Source organism: Vicia villosa, linkage group LG1 (assembly GCF_029867415.1).
Source record: "Vicia villosa cultivar HV-30 ecotype Madison, WI linkage group LG1, Vvil1.0, whole genome shotgun sequence".
NCBI lineage: Eukaryota > Viridiplantae > Streptophyta > Magnoliopsida > Fabales > Fabaceae > Vicia > Vicia villosa.
The window spans coordinates 42,060,595-42,083,408 of NC_081180.1; the positions used below are offsets into that span (position 1 = coordinate 42,060,595).

Here is a 22,814-nt window from a genome sequence, read left to right on the forward strand (position 1 = left end):
ATGTATGCAACATGTGACATTCTATTTTTGTCCTCTTCACTTTAAATGATTAGTCTATGCAAAGGTATGCATGGATAGTTTTCCAATTAAACCAAAATAATCCATGTGACATTAATGATAGCACCAGAAAAAAAATTAAATTTGTTGACAATGAATATTCATGGAATATGATAGCCTTTACTCTTTAGTTATTGGCTACTCTATATAAATATCATAAAAGTGTCCGCATTCACAGAATACTAATTAATGGATTTTTAGATATCTACCTATAGTTGTAAATAAATATCCACCAATACTATATTTTTGTTTAAAAAAAATTCATTCAAATTTTCTTTATTCTTTTTTAAAGACAAAATATTCATACATAATTGGTGCATCTAAATTACAAAATTCGAATATAATTATGTGTTTTAAGTGAATTTTGAATCTTTTGTAGTATATGGTGCGTCTAGATTTCAAACTCCGCAAAAAGGATATTTTCAAATTTGCAAAAAGTTTGAGAAAAGTGAATGAAGTACAATGATCATTTCCGTGTATAATTTAACCGGATTAGTATAATTAAAAGAACCGGCATATTGACAGCCCAAATGCACGCTAGTTTTTATAAACAAACAAACCAATATTCGAACCTCAGCCGATCCATATTTAACAGATATACAAATCTTATAAAGCGTGGAAGATTTTTCTTTACTTGTGGCTACCCAATTCAAAATGTTGGAATAGTAGTGCATTTCACATGTTGTTTCCTTTGGAAGTTGCAAATGTGGTGGTGCTTCAAACATCTTCAATTGCACAGTGTCTTCCTATTGCTGAAGGTGAAGCTACAAGTCTTTCTATGTACCCTCTTTTGTTTCTAAGATACTTTTCTAATTTGTTTCGAACTTAGATACTGTGTAAATATTATGATAAGGTATCAAATGCATGAGCCTCACGTGCAACCTTAATAAAGACATCTTCTAATGTAGTGTCAGCTAAACCCCATGCAAAAACAGTGAAGTTCTTTTTTGCAACTTCAACAGCTTGGAATACATTCGCTATTTTAACATCCTCTTTTGGAAGCTCAAATTTTTGAGTGCCAGAGATATGGTATATCTTGTTGGCATTTGGGGTGAGCTGTTGCACAATGTTCTCCACATCCTTCTCGTGATCGGAAGATGTTGTCATTGTGAACACATAGATTCCTCCGTATCTCGCTTTCAGCTATGACATAAACAACAAAAGTAGGCATAAAAAAGTCAAATTATACATGATAGTTTGCACTTTCTACTTGGCAGTAATTTGAAAAAAAACGGTCGAATGCACCTCTTTTGGATTTCCAATGCACTGCAAGCTACCATTTACAAATATTCCTAATCGATCACATAACGCCTCTGCCTCTTCCATAGAATGTGCTGAAAGGAAAAAAAAAAAAACAAGATTTATTGACAGGCTAATATATTTAAAGCATAAACGAACAAGCATAATATATTGCTAATAAGTCCATGAAAGAGTGGTAGAATACTGGTCAGAATGATTGCACGATCCCGTTTCGCAAGCCTGATAACATTCCATAGGCATTTCCTTGTAGCAGGGTCTAGTCCAGTACCCGGCTCATCCATATAAACAACCTAAATTTAAATTAGCATGTACAGAATAAGAAAAGTTGAATCTTCTTTTTTATTTAAAAAATGAAAAGGAAAAAAAATGATCAAATTGGGTTGAAAAGAAAAACAAACTTTGGGGTCCCCAATCATTGAAATTGCAACACTAAGCCTCCTTTTCATCCCTCCACTGTACTTTCCAGCTTGTTTATCAGCAACCCCTCCATGAAAAAGGTTTAAACTCTTCAAAGATTCTTCTACTGCCTGTAACAATAGAATGGAAGATAATTAGTTAACATAAAACACCTATTTATCGCACAAGAATTCATGTGGAATGAACTTACTTGAGTCAAGACTGGACCTTTAAGATTTTTAAGCCGGCCATAAAAAAGTAGGTGCTCTCTACCTGTCAAGCTTTCCCACAGCAAGCTATAATATCATGACAAATAAGTTTAGAAACTGTTCCAATTGATACAAATTGGGTTTCAGGAAAAACATAAACACAGGAAGAAATTTCTACTTACTCATGCTGTGGGCAAACTCCCATGCTAGTATATATTCCATCCATGTGAGTTTTTATGTCCAGGCCTTGAACATATGCCGCACCAGATGTTGGCTTAGTGAGACCAATCATCTATAAGCACACATTAGCTAATTAGATTTATAAACTAAGGAGAAAACCATTCAAAGGATAAAAATATTATCCGTTGAATTATAATAGAATTGCGTAGCAAACTGAAATGAGCATATGTATTAGAGGTCCGTACATTCTTATATGCACGGACCAAACACATATGTATCATAGGTCTGAATATATTGAACAAATCAACTTTTAACTGACCATACTGATAAAAGAAGTCTTCCCAGCCCCATTAGGACCAAGCATACCGAAGCATTCCCCTCTAGGCACAGCAAGGGACAATTCTCTCACTGCAAATTTCTCTGGATTTCCATCTCTTCCTGGATATACTTTTTTTAGGTTGTCACAAACAATTGCATGATCAATGGTTGGTTCAAGTAGCAGCTGCTCCACCTTTTCCCTCTAAAGACAAAAAGAAGAAATCATTTCATGCATTATGTTGCCAAACCAATTCATTCATCTCCAATGCCAAATATTTTAAGAACTAGTTCTTAAAACTAAAAATCTACTTCAAGAACCCTACTGGAGTTGCTTTATTGAAGTAAGACTCATTCTTTGGTGTTAAAGTTTTTTATAATGAAAAACTGGTGTTCAAAATAGAAAAAGATTGTGTGGGAAATTCTGCCATTGTTGCAGTCCATTGCTAGCCTCTTGAATGCTACATTTGGGCTGCCGTTATTGCAACATCCAACATGTGTTGAATATGGAGGGGTGAGTTTAATCTCATACTTCCTATAGAATTGTGGTTGAGTCTTACAAAACCGGCCGTAAGAATTGCCTACACTTATAAACGTATGTCCAGATCATAAATTGTTGGATGAGGGGCTCTTAACAAACACATTCACGCCCAACACTATGGGATTTGGTGGGTGGACATAAATGGTGGATGACTCGATAGAGAAAACCTGATAGGGTGTGGCCCAACGAATCTTAAACTAGGCTCTGATATCATCTTAGAATTTGGGTTGGGTTTAACTCAACCTTACAAAACCGGCTTGTAAGGTGAGGATTGCCCAAACTTCTAAACATATGTTCAGACAATGTAACGTCCAATGTGGGACTCTTAATATGGTATGAGAATCAGGTTAAAGATTACAATGTGGGAATTAGACTCTGGCATAGGTGAACTTGTGTTGGAGTCCCATATTTGCTTAGGTTTCTGAGCTACTGGATGTATAAATACGTTTGGACAACCTCATCCATTGAGTTAACTTTTGGGGTGAGATCCAAGCCCATTTAACAAAATATTACCTAAGTAGTGCTTATAAAGTTTGAACACTCTGCATCTTCTAAGCCGGCTTTGCAGGGTGAGTAAGACCAACCCAAAAGTGATTTGATTCTGAAGTAGAACCCATGCCTAATTAAAGTTCTCCTTAGTTGTATTAAGACATTGATGTTTTGTAAACCACATTAATACATGTCACTGAAGTGGCATGGTGATATTACTTTCTAAAACCAGTAGTAGGTGAAATGCACTCCCTTGATAGACATTAGGAATCTTAATTTCTTTATCCATAATAAGGTGAATATATAATAGATTTCACTTATTCAACAATCATAAATATAAAGCTAACCTCTTGGATGACATCTGGTTTCTCCACCACCGCCAAAACTTTTGATGCCTGCCTCTGAATACTGAGCGTCTTACCTGGCGAAAGAGGTTTTTTCTGAAATCCTTTCAAGAAGAAAAGTGGACTTTTTCCACTTCCTGTCGAAAACACTTGATCGATGTAATAAGCAACAAAAAGCACTACTATCCACTCAGAAAACATGATTATTAAGACCTCTTTCATGCCATTGGCGTTATCACTCAGATCATGCCACCGCATACCATCAGTCCCTACATTACTGCCACTGATGGCAGACTGTGCAAACTCATACAACCCACGATATAAAGCAAACCCGGGATACAACTCCATAAAAATGATCCATCCTCCTGCATAAATTGCATAGGAAATCAGCAAGGTAGAAGGTTTGAAGCTGCCAACAGAGGCATGTGATACATATAAAGGAGACTGATGTGAAATTTATGTATAATTCTTCAGTCATATAACTTACTAGGAAATGAGGAATCTTGAATAAAGAATTGAAAAAGAAACCCGGATAATAGCCCGGTTCCAAAGACACCTATATACGCGGTTACTGCAAATATTATAAATACAAGTCAGTAATGAGATCTGAGAACTTGAAGTAGCTATCAACAATATTAACACACTCTTTACTGTAAACAACTTGAAATAGCTATCAATAAACCTGTAGCAGTCTTAACACTTGAGAAAAAGGAAGCCAACAGAAATGCCAATGAAATTTGTAAGTTTATATAGATGAAATAAAACACGAATTGGATGCTGTAGTCATTCAAGGTAAAGAATTTTAGTCCTGAAAATGAAGTCAGCAACATCAGATTAAGATAGAACAGAAAAATGTCGAGAACAAACAGTTAATGGTTATATTCTTACCTAATACTGAGCCAAATGTCACAAAACACAACATGTAGATCACTGATAAGGCAAGAAAATAACCATATGTAATCATCCAATATGGCCCATCACCAAGACCATGCATTTTCATCATGATTCTTAATTTTTGTTGCTTCTCATAAACCAGAGATGTCAGAACAATCTACATTAAATGCATATAGAGCTTACTCATGTTGAACAGATAAATACACTAAAAAATCTATTCTATTGTGTTTGCGTTCGATGTTAGATGCAATTGTTGACTTTAAAACTGAGTCATTTATTGTTTCGTAAGAAGAAAATACAAAACGAATGTATACTTACATAATCTTTAAAGACATATAAAGCTGATTTAGACATAGGTAAGAATACGACAGCTATTTCAAATTTCAAAATTGGCCAATAGCTATCTATTCTGCAATACAATGTAAGTACTGTCCTCTCAGTTCTGTCAAATTCATTCAGATATTTCTGCACTTACTGGAAAGAGTTGCAGGACGACCCATGTAAAGAACAGACCGCCGAGGAGAGAAGCTACCTCAATCCTAATTGGGGTCTCAGATTTTGGCATTTCCTTTACAAACTCAAATAACATTTTGGTACCAGGTCCACGCAGAAATTGCAGGTAGGCATTTGATACCTGCATGCATAACAATGCTTGTTATCAGTCACTATTATTTTCCAAGATTCAAAGGGTTGGTTGTTGTAGTTGTTATGTATACAAAAGGGATTTTAGAATAACAGCGGCAAGGAGGATGCAATCATTAAACAAGTTTTAGATATATACCAAATTTACAGAACGAGGAATTCGCAACAATGCAGGAGGACCAAAATTAGTGAGACCCTTGTAGGTTGACTTGTACCATACAGTAACATTGAATCCATTCCCATTTGAATTTAGAAAATCAAAAGCTGTCAAACGTCAAAACAATATAGAAACATGAGTATTATTTTCCACACATTATGTATACTGAAACATAATGATAAAAGTACCTGAAAATATTGCATTGACCCGCTCTGGGTAATTTCTTTCATGACCTTCATATAACTCATTGTTGATCTCGGAAGAACTGGTACGCCATAAGTTTATACCGTCAGCACATCCAATTTCTACGTCAAGGAGAAATAAATTCAACCATTAACGACACAGTCTTTGTCAAACATTGCACATCCATAAAGACACATTGTGAGATAAACACATCTAGGATATGCTTAGTCTACACAGCTATCGGAAACATAAAAAAAGGCACATTGGATTGTCAATTTCCATCATAAAACAGTTGTATGCATGCACGCACGGCATTATATATTGCCATTAGAAGGTAATTCCATACCTTTATTCATGTGAAAGTCTGCTATCATGTATGGAAATGTTTCCATATACTGCTGCGCATCAGTTCCTCCTATCGAGTAAATTGGTGTGAATATAAGGCCGTCCTGAGGGCACTTAGTTTGCACATAATAAAGGGGAAGATCCGAAGTGAATGCAGGTTCAAGAAAATTGTTGCTCTCCGGCTTCGCCTCAGATCCCTATATCATTTTCACAGTTTCACCACCAATAACAACTTAATACACAAAGTTATAACAACAACAACAACAAAAAAAAAACTGACCAGCATATTTGATGCCAAACTAGCCATGATATCAGAGTAATCCATAGTTAATGTACTCGGAAACATATTATCAGACACAACTGTGCAAACAAAAGACAATGTGAAAGTAAAATTATCAAAACATTAATCAGCAATTGAAAATTGAAACATAATAATAACTAATTAAAAGCAAGTTATACTCTGTCCAAAGGAGTGATTCTCAGCTGTGAAGAGCATGGTATAAACAGGCGGATACCACGCCTTTCCGGCCGGAAGTTGCAAGAGAGGAGGCCATTCCGGTGGATTAGGAACAGCACAAGCTAAAACTTGTATCTGATCAGAATACTCGACTCCACAAAGCTTCTCTGAGTCGTTACACGTTGCGCCATCGTTGGTACAAACGCAACCGCATTTGAATTGGGGTTTATCGAATTGTTTGTCGATTAAAGGTTGGAGGAGAAACAGAAAAACGCAGAGCATGAACGGGAATAGAATCAGACGAATGTTTGTCTTCTTGTTGCGTTTCTTCAAAAGCAAAAAAAGTGTTATGTTATGGCATGGAAGAAGGTAAATGTTGATTTAGTAAAGTAGTACCTGGAAGGTTAAGTTCTTTCTGAGAAGCGCGTTTGCTTGAGTCGAGAAGGTGGAAGGAATTGCCATGTTTTTGTGATTGTTCGTCGGAGACACTGACACATATGACACAAGCAGCACTTGTTATGTTGTTTGTTTTCAGACAACGCGAACACTCTTACCGCGAAAAGTACGATTAGTGTCTATGGTAAAATTATCTAGAGGAAGTAGTAACTATTATTCCACAACTATACAATGCTTATACGTTAAGAAATCTCTAAAATAATAAAATGTAATATTTTTCTTAAATTAGTTAATATTTTAGTAATTTATGAGAGATACAATTGGGATTGAATAATTTATAAAATAGGTATTCATTCATCCTAGGCTAAGATTGATCTTTCGAAAGAGAGAAGGGAGTTTATAAGGAAAGATCTCTTTGTCTTTTTGATAAAAGAGACTTGAGAGGGATAAGAGGTAAGAATTCACCTTCTTACAAATGTTTAGCTTAAGAGATTTTTCTTTTCAAACTTCCTTTTCCCATTCCAAAGTTTAACCTAAGACCTATTACCTCTTTCTACACATCTAGATTAAATATTGGCATTATGTTTTGCATTATTTGTATTATGTACTTTTTATTTTAGTTTAATTAAACCTATAGAATAAATTAAATAATAAAAAATTAAATATTGGTATTATTGTGTATAATTTGGATAATTTGGATGTTCAATGTTGTCTATGTTTTAGAATTCCAAGTTTATATAGTGAATTTGGGATATTTCGGTCATCCATAAGTGATATAAATATGAGTGATTGATTTATATATGATACAAATATTTTTTGTGTGACATATTTGATATATTGTTTTGTTTCGATTTGATTAGTGTAATAATTCTTATACATTTGAATGATCAATATTCATTCTGCTTCGGAATTTGACATTTGTATTGTGAAGCAATGATATTTTAATCAATTATATTGAATAAACGATCACTATGTTTTTGATTGTATGAATGTGTTGCATTGGAGTTTATGATGACACAAGAGTTGTGTTGTTATGAGTTATACGGTTAGAGTTTATGATGATTTAAGAGTTGTGTCTTTAATATTTGTAAAAAGCATCCAGTGTTGATCGAGCAATGGAACCCCTACTAACTCTATGTAGTGTGATTAATCACAAAATTTTAATTTAATTAATTAACAGAATTTTATAATAATAAACGTGTATTTATTATTGTTGCTTTTGGTGAGAAGTTATAACCTTAGTTTCTTTTATTTTGTTTTGGGATTTTTAAATATGACTTGTGTAACACCCCACACATACATGTCTAGAATAATATGCGTGTAATGCTAATAATGGTAAATAAAGACAACATAACATAATATCACAGCGGAAAATGAAAGTACATCATCAATACGAGGTACAAAAAGCCGAATGTATCATGGCCAAAATAATACATCACATATGCTAGTACAATATCCCAAAAGACAAGTACTATGAAAGCACTACGGTGGAACAAGAGATAAGGCATCCATCTAAGAGTCACAAGCAACTAATTCATCTTGCCTTTACCTCGATTCTGCCTCGAACCACCTGAAAAGATAAGAATTGGAGTGGGATGAGATTACTAAATCTCAGTGAGTCCACATATCCTATGGGTCCACTCGGGTCTACAGGGTACATGAATCACAAAACCGAATCAACCATTGATCCGAGGTTTATTCTCACATTTGGTACAAGCACGGAGCAAACAAGTGATTTGTCCACCATAGGACTCATCATGGCACAAATACATAATTTACACAGACAATCATGTATGCAAACTCCTACCCATGTACGGAGAATCCAGAAGCACGTTAATTCCACTACTAGTTTACACAACACACCCTCAATGGGTTAACTCCCATGTCTATTGTCAAGATACTTGCACAAGCACGCTGCAAGAATGATTAGATGGGTTCACTCAAGCCTATGTAGCCGCGAGATGACCTTGGCCTAAGTGACATCATTGTCCCATTAATAATCTTCACGCAAGCGTGTTAACGCCAAGTGCAATACGCCATCTTGACTCCATGAGCCCACCGGGCGAAAGCCTAGTGATTAGTCTAAATGACATCACTAGAGGTGAGTTACCGATATGTTATTGCCTATGTGGCCTCATAACCCCACCATACCGAGCACGCAAGTGTGTTAACGCCAAGTGAGTAAATGCCCCCAGACCCCCACAAGCACACTGTAACGGTAGCTCAGGTGTGAGCCCTTTGGTCACACAACCAAGGCAGTCTCGTTGATCACGAAGCCAGGGACGACTCATTGATTACGAATCCCGAGTCATAAAACGAACCTAGTAGCTGACTTGCTTCGATTCAAGCATACACAAACACGCCAAGCGTCGAGTCATACAATACAAACAACCCCGAATGTTCAACCAGAACAACGGGTAATAGCAATCACTCATGAAACACCACATATAATTATATTACATCATTAGGCATGAGCAAGTAGTCAAGAATAATTGAATTAACATTCTTATTATTATTATGCATAATACGTATACATAAGTAATTGAATGAAATTCCGGAATTACATGCCATAATACACCATACATACAACCTACAGGTACGTACTAAAAGCTGGAAAGGAGTCTGGTTCCGACTAGGGAACCAAAACTGGACTCAGGGAAAGAAAAATAAAATTCTGCACAGCACAGTCCGCTTAGCGAGCTTCTAGCGCACTACATGGAACTAAATCCAGAATATCACTTTTTTCGCGATCTCGCTTAGCGACCTGTGTCCTCTTAGCGGCCTCGCGATTTTCTGAAAATGAAAACAGCATCCGCTTAGCGGACTAGCGATTTTCTGAAAATCACAAACAACATCCGCTTAGCGGCCTTAGTCCGCTTAGAGGGATAGCGATTTTTCAGGAAAAAAAAACATAATGCATCAGACATGCATCAAGGTATTTCCAACCACCAAATTCACATGCAATACACATTTTATCAACAATTAACAGGTTTGAACACATGCATTAACCTTGATTAACACTCTAAAGCATCCTAATCACCATTAATCATGCAAAACTTCTCAAACCATAAACTCCAATATATCCAACATGCTTTAAATCCCTCATTTTCTATCTATGGACTCGCCTAAATGAATAAGATGAAGCGGAAACGAGATTGGGGGTGAAAATCTGAGTTCAAGGTTGAATCTTGGTGCATGCAAGGCTTGAAGATAGCAATGGCTCCTCTCCTTTCCTCCTTCTATTTCACGTTTCTTTCTTCCTTCTACTTCTAATTTCCAAATTCTGATTTGATAAGTAAAAAAGGGTCAATAACCAAACAAGGCTTTGTCCTACTTAATGGGTGAAAAGACTAAAATGCCCCTCATCACTACAAATGGGCTTATAACTCATATTAAGTCCATTAGAGTAATGTGTATCATGCTCATCCAATTTCTATGTCACTACAAATTAACAATAGTTATTGGATGAATATAATACCGAGTATTACAACTTGCATATTGTATATTTCTCTCTACTCTATATATAACTTATTTTCTCATCTCATTCTCTCATATGTAAAACGAGTACTATTTTAAGTTATGTAATGAAGAGAGAGAAGAAGACAAGATCAAAGGAGGACAATCATGGAGGTTTGACATGGATAAACATAGGTCGTTCTTAGATTTAGCTTAGGTTCCCTTATTTGCTTGAGGGGACAATCTTGCTATGGGCCATAATCGTATCTTTTTATTTTTATTTGTATGTTGATGCGTGTGAATGTATGTTGATTCATGTGAGAGACGACTTATATGATAAATAAGTCAAAGATATCAAATTAATTGCAAATTCTCTCAAAATAAATATTAAAAGTTATCCAATATTTAAATCCATCAAGACTAGTATCGAATAATGTAGGTTTTTCTCATCGTGAGTTCCGTGTTCTTTATTAGTAAGATGTGATGTGGTAAATGTACTATCCAATTGCTAAAACTTTGGGCTTAACTTAACTAAACTAATTATAATAAGGAGTTATTTATATGATGAATAATATGTGTTTGAAGCAAGAGTTGGGAACAATCCATATAATGAATTAGAATAAGGAGTTAATTATCCAACTGATAATAATTAAGAGTTGTATTAGATATAATCGGAAGGAGTTCCTATCTAAATAACTGAATTTTGTATAATCAGCCTACCCTTGACTTAAAACAATGTGAAATATGAATCTCGATCCACTAGAAAATATTCCAACGGGATTTTTTGAATAAAATATTGTGGGTTATTTGGTTTTACTAAAATAGTGGAAGCATATTTCATTAAAGACCTAATTGAATATGTTTTAATGATACTTATATCTTCAAAAAATTGAAATGTAGATTACCATGTTAACACACACATCAAAATATATTTTAGGATTAGTCCTTAACAAGAGATCTTCTTGAGATTTTGACTATAAACTTGATCTTTTACAAGTTATGCCCACGAACCTTCGATTCAAGCAGTTCTTCAGATTTTACAATGGCTTATCCCCAACCAAAAATAAATATTTTATCTAGTTTACACTGCGTACGTGTGAGCGTGGGTGTGTGCATGAGAGATTCACCTGTGTAAGAGGAAAATGAATTAAATCACTTCGCCCTCTTTAAGCCCTCGTGCTTGAGAGATTCTGTGTTGGTATATTTGTAAGGGGCCATGAGAGGTGACAAGAAAGGCAGATGACACTTTGTCTCGCCATAAAGTTCTCCTGACCACCTGTCTACTAGATCAATTGGCCATTTATTAGATGTGTCACCCCTATATTGAATATGTCTCCCTCCTCTAGCACGAGTTGCGCAAGGGTAGGAAAATGTGGGAATGACGTGTCTCTGTACCATAACGGTACAGAAGGAAACATTTGACCACATTCTCCACAATAATAGTGGACTAACTGTCGACTTCTGCATCTTCTCAATGACGATATCAGTTTTCAAGGGCTCAGGATCATCACCGCTATAAATACCTCAACACTAAAGTTGAGAAGAATTCTAATACATAAAACCACATAAGAGTTTCTCACCCCTATGCGAGCTAGCTCTCAACCCCACAGTATACCTTAAATCCTCTATAGTCCTTAATCTATAAAGGTTGTCACATATTATACTCTTAGCAATTACATTATTCAGTTTTCGTTTATGTTAGAGTTCAACCTTTTAAGATGTTTCTTGTATCTTTAAAAATATGGCTCAATCTCATCAGCAATGTGAAAAACATAAGTGTGTTCGTTTCATTCAATGTTTGGGATTATCATCAATTAAATAAAATATTGACAACTTAATAAAGAATAATTAGAACTGGGTTGCTCGTGACTCAATCTAGTGCACTTTATAAGTTTGAAATTATACAGAACAAGTGAGAATAATTTGTTGATAATTAAAATAATTTTCAGTGATTGATCTAGATAGTTATATATAAGATAAACTTTAACAAACTTAAGTCATATACATAACTTCCATAGCAAGTTTCTCATCAAACTCTTTTGTAACTAATTAATAAAGAATATTTTCTGGTCTTATTTATAAGAAAAAATTTACTTTTTAGATTCATTAAAAAAAAAATGTATATGATTCATATATTATCTTGATACAATAGTTTTTCAATGTATCTAAAAAGCAAATTTTTTTATAAATAAGACCCGCGGGAGTAGTTAGTTACAAATTTTCAGACTAAAATTACAACACATAATTAGTTACAAACTTTCGTACCAGAGTTAAAACTCAACACAAAGTTATTTACAAACTTTAAGAGCCAAATCACAACTCAACACAAAATTAATAACAAACTTTCAGATTATAGTTATAACTCATTACATGGTTAATTACAAACTTTTGAACCAAAATTATAACTCAAGATAGAATTAATTACCAACTTTCAAAACAACACAAAGTTAAAATACACCACTTTCACCATATCATTCCTCCATTTCCCCAAGTAGCATGTTGCATTGCAAAAAATTGCGTTAACCACAAATCAGCATGAATAAGTCATCAAATATCATTTGTCTAGTGTTTAGCATATATGATGAATAAAATAGTTTGAACCATCTAATCTTATATTATATAGTAAACTAGTATAGGCATATTTGTAGTGATATGACATGTAAAGGTTTCATGTCCTCATCAAAGCAAAGTTTATGAAGGTAAATCACTCCAAAATTTGTTAAATGGATCTGAAAATTCACATAATACTTTTCTTTTTGTAAGATCATTCAAATATAATCTTAACCTTGAAAGGAGTAAAAACTATAATAAGGTATCAAATGCCTGAGCCTCGCGTGCAACCTTAATAAAGACATCTTCTAATGTGGTGTCTGCTAAACCCCATGCAAAAACAGTAAACCTTCTTTTTGCATGTTCAACTGCTTGGAATACATTGGCAATCTTAACATCCTCTTTTGGTAGCTCAAATTTCTGGGTACCAGAGAGACAGTATATCTTGTTGGCATTTGGGGTGAGCCGTCGTACCATGTTCTCCACATCCTTCTCGTGATCGGAAGATGTTGTCATTGTGAACACATAAGTTCCTCCATATCTGCCTTTCAGCTATGACAAAACAACAGAAGAAGCGAAGAAAAATCAAGATGTTTATACGCAAGCCCGTTTAACAGTTTCATTTTGATAAAGCATATCACTTGAGCAATGTACCTCCTTTGGATTTCCTATGCACTGCAAGCTACCATCTACGAAAATTCCTAATCGATCACATAAGGCCTCTGCCTCTTCCATAGAATGTGCTGAAAGCAAAAAAGATAGATTTATCAACGTATACATAGAGAGGGGAAGAAAGTACACACTCAAGTTGTTATGGAATCAAATATTAAACAAGCTAAAGTATCTAAAGCATAAACTAGAAGCAGAATATAGTGCTATAAAATCCATGAGAGCGAGAAAATACTAGTGAGAATGATTGCACGGTCTCTTTTTGCAAGCTTAATAACATTCCATAGGCATTTCCTTGAAGCAGGGTCTAATCCGGTACTTGGTTCATCCATATAAACAACCTAAATTTGGATTGGCATTTACAAAATATAAAACTTGAATCTTCTTTTATATTAAAAAAAATTAAAAGGAAAAAAATGATCAAATTGAGTTGAAAAGAAATACAAACTTTAGGGTCTCCAATCAATGAAATTGCAACACTAAGCCTCCTCTTCATCCCTCCACTGTACTTTCCAGCTTGTTTATCAGCAACCCCTCCATGGAAAAGGTTTAAACTCTTCAAAGATTCTTCTACTGCCTGTAACAATAGAATGGAAGATAATTAGTTAAAAATTTCCCGGCTAAACAAGTGCCAGTTAAAGAGAAAGTTGTTCAAATTGCATCTAAACTACATCGTCTTTTATAGATCCAGACTCTTAACAGAAAAACAAGCAATAAAAATTGGAGGAGAAACATGTTATCAAAGCACCTAAATTGTGTTGTCTTCTCCAAATTTTAAATTACTTTTTTCTGAATAAAACTGAGATGTTTCATTTGTAATGATAAAAATCTTGTTCCGTAACTGGTTTATATATGATTGAGTCCTTGAACAAAACCACACAATGTAATAGTAAGTAGAAAAAACTAACATGAATACATAATGCTGTGTTAATATATCGCATAAAAACCTATTTATACTTTAAAAGAAAATTTTGTAAGACTTAACACTCCTTACATAATCAGTCTCCTAGCACAGTGATAATAATCTTAATATTTCAAACAGAAAGAATTCCTGTCGAATGAACTTACTTGAGTCAAGACGGAACCTTTAAGATTTTTTAGTCTACCATAAAATAGTAGGTGCTCTCTACCGGTCAAGCTTTCCCATAGCAAGCTATAGTATCATGAGGAAAAAATTTAGAAATTTCTTTAAATTGATACAAATTTGATTTCAGGAAAAGCATAAGCATTGGAGGAAAATTTTAGCTTACTCATGCTGTGGGCATACTCCCATGCTAGTATATATTTCATCCATATGAGCTCTTATGTCTAGGCCTTGAACATATGCGGCACCAGATGTCGGCTTTGTGAGACCAATCATCTATAAGCACACATAAGATGATTAAATTTATAAATAAAGGAGAAAGCCATTCAAAGGATGAAAAATGATTCATTGAATTACAGTAGAACTTCGCATCAGAGCCAGAGGTCCATAGTCATATGTCCTCATAATATGTATGGATCAAGCATCTTTTTGAATATATGTAATTTACCAACAAAAAAATATATTGAACAAAATCAACTTTTAACTGACCATACTAATGAAAGAAGTCTTCCCTGCACCATTAGGACCTAGCATACCGAAGCATTCCCCTCGAGGCACAGCAAGGAACAATTCTTTCACTGCGAATTTCCCTGGATTTCCATCCCTTCCTGGATAGAATTTTTTAAGGTCATCGCAAACAATTGCATGATTAACGGTTGGTTCAAGTAGTAGCTGCTCCACCTTCTCCCTCTTAAGGAAAAAAAAAAGAAAAAAAAAAACTTATTTAATACATTATGCATTTAACTAAGCCTGTGTAGCAGACCAATTCATTCAACTCCAAATCTGAAATGTTAAGAAGTGGCTCTTGAAGTTCAAAATCCATTTTAAGAAGAACCTCGCTGAAGTTATTTGTTTAAAACTCAGACCTTGGAGTTAATTTTTTTATAATACAAAACTGATGTTCAAACAAAGGAAAAGGTTGTGACTGAAAGGAAAGTTATTTTGTTCTCTAAGTTTTGTAAATCACAATCCTACTCGTGACTGATGCAGCACGTTAATTTCTAAAAACAGGTGAAATGCACCCTTGTAATGGATATTAGCTTTCTTAATTTCATAATCTAGAAGGTGAACATATTTATTCAGTACACATAAATTACCTCTTGGATGACATCTGGTTTCTCCATCTGAGCCAAAACATTTGACCCCTGCCTTTGAATACCGAGCTTACTGATTAACGTAAGAGGTTTTTTCTGAAATCTTTTCAAGAAGAAAAGTGGACTTTTTCCACCTCCTGTCGACAATACTTGATCGACGTAATAAGCAACAAAAAGCACTAGTTTCCACTCAACAAACATGATAATTAAGACCTCTTTCATGCCATTGGAGCTATCACTTAGATCCTGCCACTGCATACCAGAAGCCCCTGAATTAGCAGCATTGTTGGCAGACTGTGCAAACTCGTACAACCCACGATATAAAGCAAAGCCAGGATACAACTCCATACAAATGATCCATCCTCCTGCAGAAATAGCATAGAAATGAGCAAACTAAATGGTTAGAAGCTGCAAATAGAGACATGTGACGCATAAAAATGACTGATGTGAAATATATGTAGATAAAACTTCTAACCACTGATCATATCAGTCATGTAAATTTGTAGTGAACAGAATAATTTCTGAATTTCTCACTAATATGCTATATAACCTTAACTGCCAACTCTGTCTCACTTCAGAGAAGCGTCGCATTGCTAGTAAAGCAATGGTGCTTATTCCTTATGTTGCTTATGTCATATCACATTAGTATGGTGCCTCAACTAACCCAAGTTATAACTCTAGTTGCTCCTTGTATTGCTCATATTACAGTTTGGGATCATACCAAGAGAAGCAAGGAGAGACAAAAGAAGACATTGGCAACTTCTGCGAATCGAGGAGTACTAGTTGCCAAAGTTCTATGTTTTATCAGGCTGATGTTTGGAAGTTGTGTTTTACTTATAACAAGATTAAGCGCAATGGAAAGTATTGGTCAATATAGGGTTTATTAGGGAGGGAGGAGGTCTTGAATTTGAACAAAAAATGCTAGTGTTTGGCTTTATTAATATTATATGTAGGTGGATTTAGTCATGTAACTTACTTGGAAATGATGAATCTAGAAAATTTTGGAAAAGAAAGCCGCCTAATAACCCAGTTCCAAAGACAGCTATATATGATGTCACTGCGAATATAAAAAAAAAAAAAAAAACATAAGTCCGTAATGAGATCTGAGAGAATAAAACACTAATACACACATAATAATGAACTAACCTGTAGCAGTCCTAACATTTGAAAAAAATGAAGACAACAAAAATGCCAGAGAAATTTGTAAGTTTATATAGATGAAATAAAACACGAATTGGATGCTGTAGTCATTCAAGTAGAAGAATTTTAGTCCTGAAAATAAAGTCAGAAGCATCAGACAGAATGGAAAAATGCCAAGAAATGAGAGTTAAATGAATATATTCTTACCTAAGACTGAGCCGAATATCACAAAACACAACATGTAGGTCACTGATATTGCAAGAAAATAACCATATGAAATTATCCAATACGGTCCATCGCCAAGACCATGCATTTTCATCATGATTCTTAGTTTTTGTTCCTTCTCATAAACCATTGATGTCAGAACAACCTACATAAAATACATGTATATCTTACTCCTGTTGAACAGATAAACACACAAAAACATCTATTTTGTTGTGTTTGCATTGGATGTTAGATACAACTGTTGACTTTGAATCTGAATCATGTATTCTACCATAAGCAGAAAATCCAAAAGGAAAGTTTACCTTCATCATGGTAACATATAAAGGTGATTTAGAGACAGGTAAACAATAAAGAACATCATAGCTATTTAAAAACAACTAAAATTGGTTGATAGCTGCCTATTCTTGCTGATATTTTTGTTCAGATATTTCTGCACTTACCGGAAAAAGTTGCAGGACAACCCATGTAAAGAACAGACCGCCCAGGAGAGAAGCTACCTCAATCCTAACTGGGGTGGAAAATTTTGGCATTTCCTTCACAAACTCAAATAACATTTTGGTCCCCGGTCCACGCAGAAACTGCAGGTAGGCATTTGATATCTGCATGTATATCAGTCACTATTATCTTCCAATATTCAGGTAAAGAAAGGCTCGTATACTTTTAAAATAAAAAAGTCGGAAAATGTATAGAAAGGGGAATTATTATCATTATGTTAGGTAAGTGAAATTTAATGATGTAATTAGTGTTAAAACTTGAAATATAGTAACTCAATACTGCATGTGCATCATAATCATAGTTTTGCTAACTTCTTCCCAATTAAATTATGCATTGCACAGGCTATTAAGTTTGGACTGAACTGTATATATAAAAAAAAATAAACATTGATATATTCATAGCACAGGCTCTTAAGTTGGATGTTTTTTTAAGCTTAGATTAAGTTTTCTGTTTCATAGTAGTATATATATCCATTATTAGGGATTTAGGTTAACAGCAGCAAGGAGGAGGCAATAATTATAATAAGTTTTAGATATATACAAGATTTACAGAACGGGGAATCCGCAACAGTGGAGGAGAACCAGTGCTATCCTTCAAGTATGACCTGTACCAGACAGTGATATTGAATCCATCCTCATTTGAATCAAGAAAATCAAAAGCTGCAAAATGTCAAAACAGTACATAAAAATGAGTATTGTCTTTCACACGTCAAGTAAGTTGAAACATAATAATAAAAGTACCTGAAGTTACGTCATCGACCCGTCCAGTCTTATTTCTTTGATAAGACTTATATAACTCATTGTTGATATCAGAAGAGCTTTTACGCCAAAAACTTGTACCTTGGGCACATTTGATTTCTACATCTTCATGTGGAAATAAATCAATCATTAACATTTTACTCCCCGTCATTTGTTAAAAATAACATCTTCATGTGGAAATAAAATCAATCATTAACATTTTACTCCCCGTCATTTGTTAAAAATGTATTTAAACAATCTGTTACGGTGTGAACAAGATTATTGTCACCGCACAAGTAGGTACATGAAGAGTTAGGCTCAAGTCAAGAACCCCAAGAATAACCTATCAAGTAGCCCCCACATCACAAACAGCAGACAAGGTTTGAAACAGACATGATGATCATACAGCTACATATTCTCAGTAACAAACTATTTGATTATTTCATTTTCTGTCATCAAGCATTTCAATGCTTTGTGAAACACAAAAGCAACAAAAAAGACTGATTGCATTCAGACATTGTAAAGCATTGCACAGCCATTAGGGCATATTGCGAATAAACATGTCCAGGATATCCTGTGTCTATTATCATACATTGCATTTCAAGGATGTTACTTACCTTTATCCGAAGTTGTGCCTTCTATATGGTTGGGAAATGTGAGTCCAGAGTTGTCCTCCGGACATTCATTTTGTACATAATAAAGGGGAAAACCCGAAGTAAAAGCAGGTTCAGCAAAATAGGTGTCGTCAGGATTAACTTCAGATCCCTATATTGTTTTCCAAGTTGCACCACCAACAACAAAACACAAATAAACCAATAAACAATAATTAAAACTCAAAACAGGAAAATATAAATACTTCTGAATTGCAAATAAAAACTCACCACCACATTCCATGCCAAACTAGCCATGATATCAGAGTCATTCACAGTGAGAGCACTTGGGAACATATTGTCAGACACAACTGTGAAAACAAAAAACAAGTTAAACACCAGGCAAACAATCAAGGCGAAGTGCGCGTTTAGTTTGACTATACAAGATGCAAAAGCAAGGGTTTTGTGACCGCAATTTTGATAACAGTAATTTTAAATTGTGGTTACAGTAATAAAAAGTTTCTAATTGTGGTTACAGTAATAAAAAGTTTCTCGGATAACAACTGTCTGTAACCCCAATTTAAAATTATACAAGGTGCAAAAGCAAGGGTATTGCGCTCGCAAATATGGTTAACAGTAATTTTAATTTGCGGTTACAGTAATAAAAAGTTTCTCAGATAACTACTACCTGTAACCGCAATTTAAAATTATACAAGATGCAAAAGCAAGGGTTTTGCGCCCGCAATTTTGATAACAGTAATTTTAAATTACGGTTACTGTAATAAAAAGCTTCTTAGATAACAATTACCAGTAACCGCAATTTAAAATCACTATTATCAAAACCACTTCTGCCTAGAGAATGAACTTTAAGCTAAACACACATGAAGCAAACAGTAGAAATTTGAAACAAAATAATGAAAAATAAATGCTATACTCTGTCCAAAGGATTGATTTTTGGCAGTGAAAAGCACTTTAACAGGACAGGTGCCGGTTCTAGTATCGTTGCAAAAGGCCGAAGGAAGTTGCAAAATGGGAGGCCATTCCGGTGGCTTAGGAATTGCACAGTCTAAAGTTTGAATCCGTTTGGAATACTGAGCCCCGCAAACCTTCTCCGAATTGTTACATGTTGTTCTTTTATCGGGACAGGCGCAACCGCATTTGAATTCAGGCTTCTCGAATTGAGAGTCAATTAAGCTTTGAATAAGAACAAGCAAGATGCAAAGGATCAATGGGAATAGAATCAGGCGAAGGTTGGTTTTCACGTTGCGTTTCTGTAAACGTGATCATGCAATATAGTAGCATGGAAGAAGAACAGACACGTTCAGTGAAGTGAAATGAATAATTGATTTTATAATGATGAAAAACTGAATAAGTGATTTGAAATGGTGGTGATTGTGCGTACCTGGAAGGTTAAGTTCTTCCTGAGAAGCGCGTTTGTTTGAGTGCAGAAGCTAGAAGGATTAACCATTTTTTTTCTGTCACTGTTAAATTGCACTTGTTAGTCTCTTAGTTTTCTCAGTCAATTTGAACGCTCTTCTCATCTTTTATATGCTACTGTACCTCACAAAATTATACAAATTAGTTTATTCTATTGCATACACGTAAAATCGAATGAAAAATAAAATAAAATAAAATATAGTAGATTTTATCGCACATTTGTTACATCTATTATCGATTATTTCCAAATTCAAAAAATAAAATCTCATTATTTTCGTCTAATTCCATTTGATTTTGATACCACACATCCAAACTTACCCTTAATTATTTCATCTAATTTAATTCCATTTGATACCACACACCCAAACTTACCCTTAATTAATTAATTAATTAATGGGTTATGATTATTTAATTACAAATAATTCTTTTGAATCATGTAGCTTTTCTCAAATAAAATATGTGCGTGTACTTTGCAAAAACACAATGCTTTTGGAAATCATCAAAAATTGTGCTTAAAATGAAATCATTAATAGCGGCATAAAAATGAAAATGACTTATAGTAGTAGTTAGTAGAAAAGTTCATCAATTGTGAAATACCATATTATAATATTATAAAAGTAAGGCATAATATCCAATTTGCTCTTAAAAACAAACATAGATTACGTATTTTTCTTCTTTTAAGATTTTTCTATTTTGAATTTTCAACAAATTAGTCTTGATTTTTTTAAGATTTTGAATTTTCAGCAAAATTAGTCTTGTTCTTGTTTTAAGATTTTTCCATTTTGAATTTTCAGCAAAATTAGTCCGCTATATTAAGCGAAGTAAGGAAAACCAATGTTTGTCATTTTTATTTGTTTCATTTGTTTTTTTAACAAATACTGCTATTTATTATCAAATAAATTGGAGAAAAAAACAAGAATGCATACGGGTCGTTATATTAGAGTATAATTTTAAAAGTATTTTAATTTTAATTAATTTTTAATAGAGATCATGGAATTAATACTAAAAATTTCAAAGTATAAGTCTAGCCTATGTTTAAGTAAACTAACAAATTAAAATATCAACGACACTAAATGCTTATCTGCATCCATTTATGCCACTTTAATTGTTAATTTTTTGAGTTTATTTACTTAAGTTCTTCAAAATAATTAAGTTTGATTTTTATATTTAAATTCAAATTACAAATATAATATGATAATAACATTAAATAAAGTTATTCATATTTATTTAAATAGGCATTTGGTTTAAATATATATTTTTATTATTTTTAGCCTAACTTTTTTAGTTAAATAGACTTGTAAAAAAGTCTAAGCATTTTCTATCTTTTTTTTTAGCTAAATAGACTTTTAAAAAATTCTAAGTATTTTCTATTTAAAAAAGTCTAAGCATTTTCTATTTGCTAAGAATAAGATAAATTTAATCAAGATAATTTAATACCTAATTTAGTTACAATTTAAAATTAAGTATTAAATTATCATAATTAAATTTATTCAATTTTTTTACCACCAGTATTCAGTCCACTAAATTGACTAATTTGGTTCGGAATTCATTTTTTGCATCAAATAGTTTCGGTTCCCTCTTAATCGCACTTGTGATAATCCAACTGTGATCCTCCCTACTAAATCTAGCGTTAATCACCACTGAACCAACTAACCATAGATTAATATTTATTTTTAATTGATGATAAAGACAATTTATTTCATCCAGAGACATAATTCATCTTAAATAAGATTTTATTAACTTTAATTTTGATACAATGATAATATTATTATATATATAATATTTGGATATTCCTATTATATTATGGGTGTATTTAATTATATTATTCCCGTTTGACAAAAATTGTGATATAGTATATGGTAAGTTAAAAGAAAATGTTCATATAAAGCCAAAAAAAAATGTTTATTTTCCTTTGCAGATGCTTATTGATTAATTTATTTTGTTGATAAATAAAATTTTAAAAGATAAATGAGTTTTGAACATTAATTGACATTTTTTATTAGTATTTTATCGATAATATCATGTCATAAAAAATTCATTTAAAACTTGCAATGTGAACTTTAACAAAAATAAATACTAAAATTAATAATAAAATATTTGAATATCAAGAGGGATGAAAAATAAAAGTTATTATGCTTAGAAGATAAAAATATATTTAATGCAATAATTTTGTTATTGAATCAAATTTAAATTAAAAATAACTATTTTATAAAGTTGATTAAAATTATTATTAACTTATTTACTACACATTCAGATTGACTACATGCAATACTTTAAATTATTATAGTTGAATTTAAATTTTGAAACTATTCTAGAAAAATATGATGTACATAGGAATTAAACGTGGTTTAAGTAAGAATAATATTTAAATATTCTGAAACATTTGAACAAATTAATGTTACTTAACAAAAGTCAATATATTATATAATATATTAAAATATTGAAAAATATGTTATTTTATATAAAATTTCT

General features: G+C 33.3%; 2 protein-coding genes across 2 annotated transcripts; both read right to left on the reverse strand.

Moving 5' to 3' along the window:
• Positions 1–575: 575 nt before the first annotated feature.
• Positions 576–7,092, reverse strand: LOC131635462 (ABC transporter A family member 7-like). Its single transcript, XM_058906081.1, has 18 exons — positions 6,866–7,092; positions 6,472–6,796; positions 6,293–6,372; positions 6,014–6,209; positions 5,673–5,789; positions 5,467–5,591; positions 5,161–5,319; positions 4,680–4,842; positions 4,474–4,599; positions 4,279–4,362; positions 3,795–4,156; positions 2,422–2,622; positions 2,105–2,214; positions 1,925–2,009; positions 1,716–1,844; positions 1,502–1,607; positions 1,303–1,391; positions 576–1,200 (listed from the first exon to the last, which is right to left on the reverse strand). Exons 1-18 carry the CDS (start codon positions 6,929–6,931, stop codon positions 901–903), a joined length of 2,823 nt encoding a protein of 940 aa, XP_058762064.1. The 5' UTR covers positions 6,932–7,092; the 3' UTR covers positions 576–900.
• Positions 7,093–12,840: 5,748 nt separating this feature from the next.
• Positions 12,841–20,439, reverse strand: LOC131604932 (ABC transporter A family member 7-like). The gene is made up of 18 exons (XM_058877347.1): positions 20,308–20,439; positions 19,840–20,176; positions 19,197–19,276; positions 18,933–19,080; positions 18,319–18,441; positions 18,119–18,237; positions 17,524–17,682; positions 17,066–17,228; positions 16,865–16,990; positions 16,695–16,775; positions 15,722–16,083; positions 15,114–15,314; positions 14,791–14,900; positions 14,609–14,693; positions 13,989–14,117; positions 13,776–13,881; positions 13,526–13,614; positions 12,841–13,423 (listed from the first exon to the last, which is right to left on the reverse strand). The coding sequence occupies exons 1-18, from the start codon at positions 20,371–20,373 to the stop codon at positions 13,124–13,126; spliced, it is 2,784 nt and encodes a 927-aa protein (XP_058733330.1). The 5' UTR covers positions 20,374–20,439; the 3' UTR covers positions 12,841–13,123.
• Between the last annotated feature and the right edge of the window lie 2,375 nt (positions 20,440–22,814).

Coding starts and splice junctions, on each gene's coding strand:
- LOC131635462 (XM_058906081.1), bottom strand. CDS start 6,931: ATGGCAATTCCTTCCACCTTCTCGACTCAAGCAAACGCGCTTCTCAGA. Junction 6,210..6,292: donor GTTTGGCATCAAATATGCTG/GTCAGTTTTTTT, acceptor AAAATGATATAG/GGATCTGAGGCGAAGCCGGA. Junction 2,623..3,794: donor AACCAGATGTCATCCAAGAG/GTTAGCTTTATA, acceptor TTTTGTCTTTAG/AGGGAAAAGGTGGAGCAGCT.
- LOC131604932 (XM_058877347.1), bottom strand. CDS start 20,373: ATGGTTAATCCTTCTAGCTTCTGCACTCAAACAAACGCGCTTCTCAGG. Junction 19,081..19,196: donor GTTTGGCATGGAATGTGGTG/GTGAGTTTTTAT, acceptor AAAACAATATAG/GGATCTGAAGTTAATCCTGA. Junction 14,694..14,790: donor GGAGTATGCCCACAGCATGA/GTAAGCTAAAAT, acceptor ATGATACTATAG/CTTGCTATGGGAAAGCTTGA.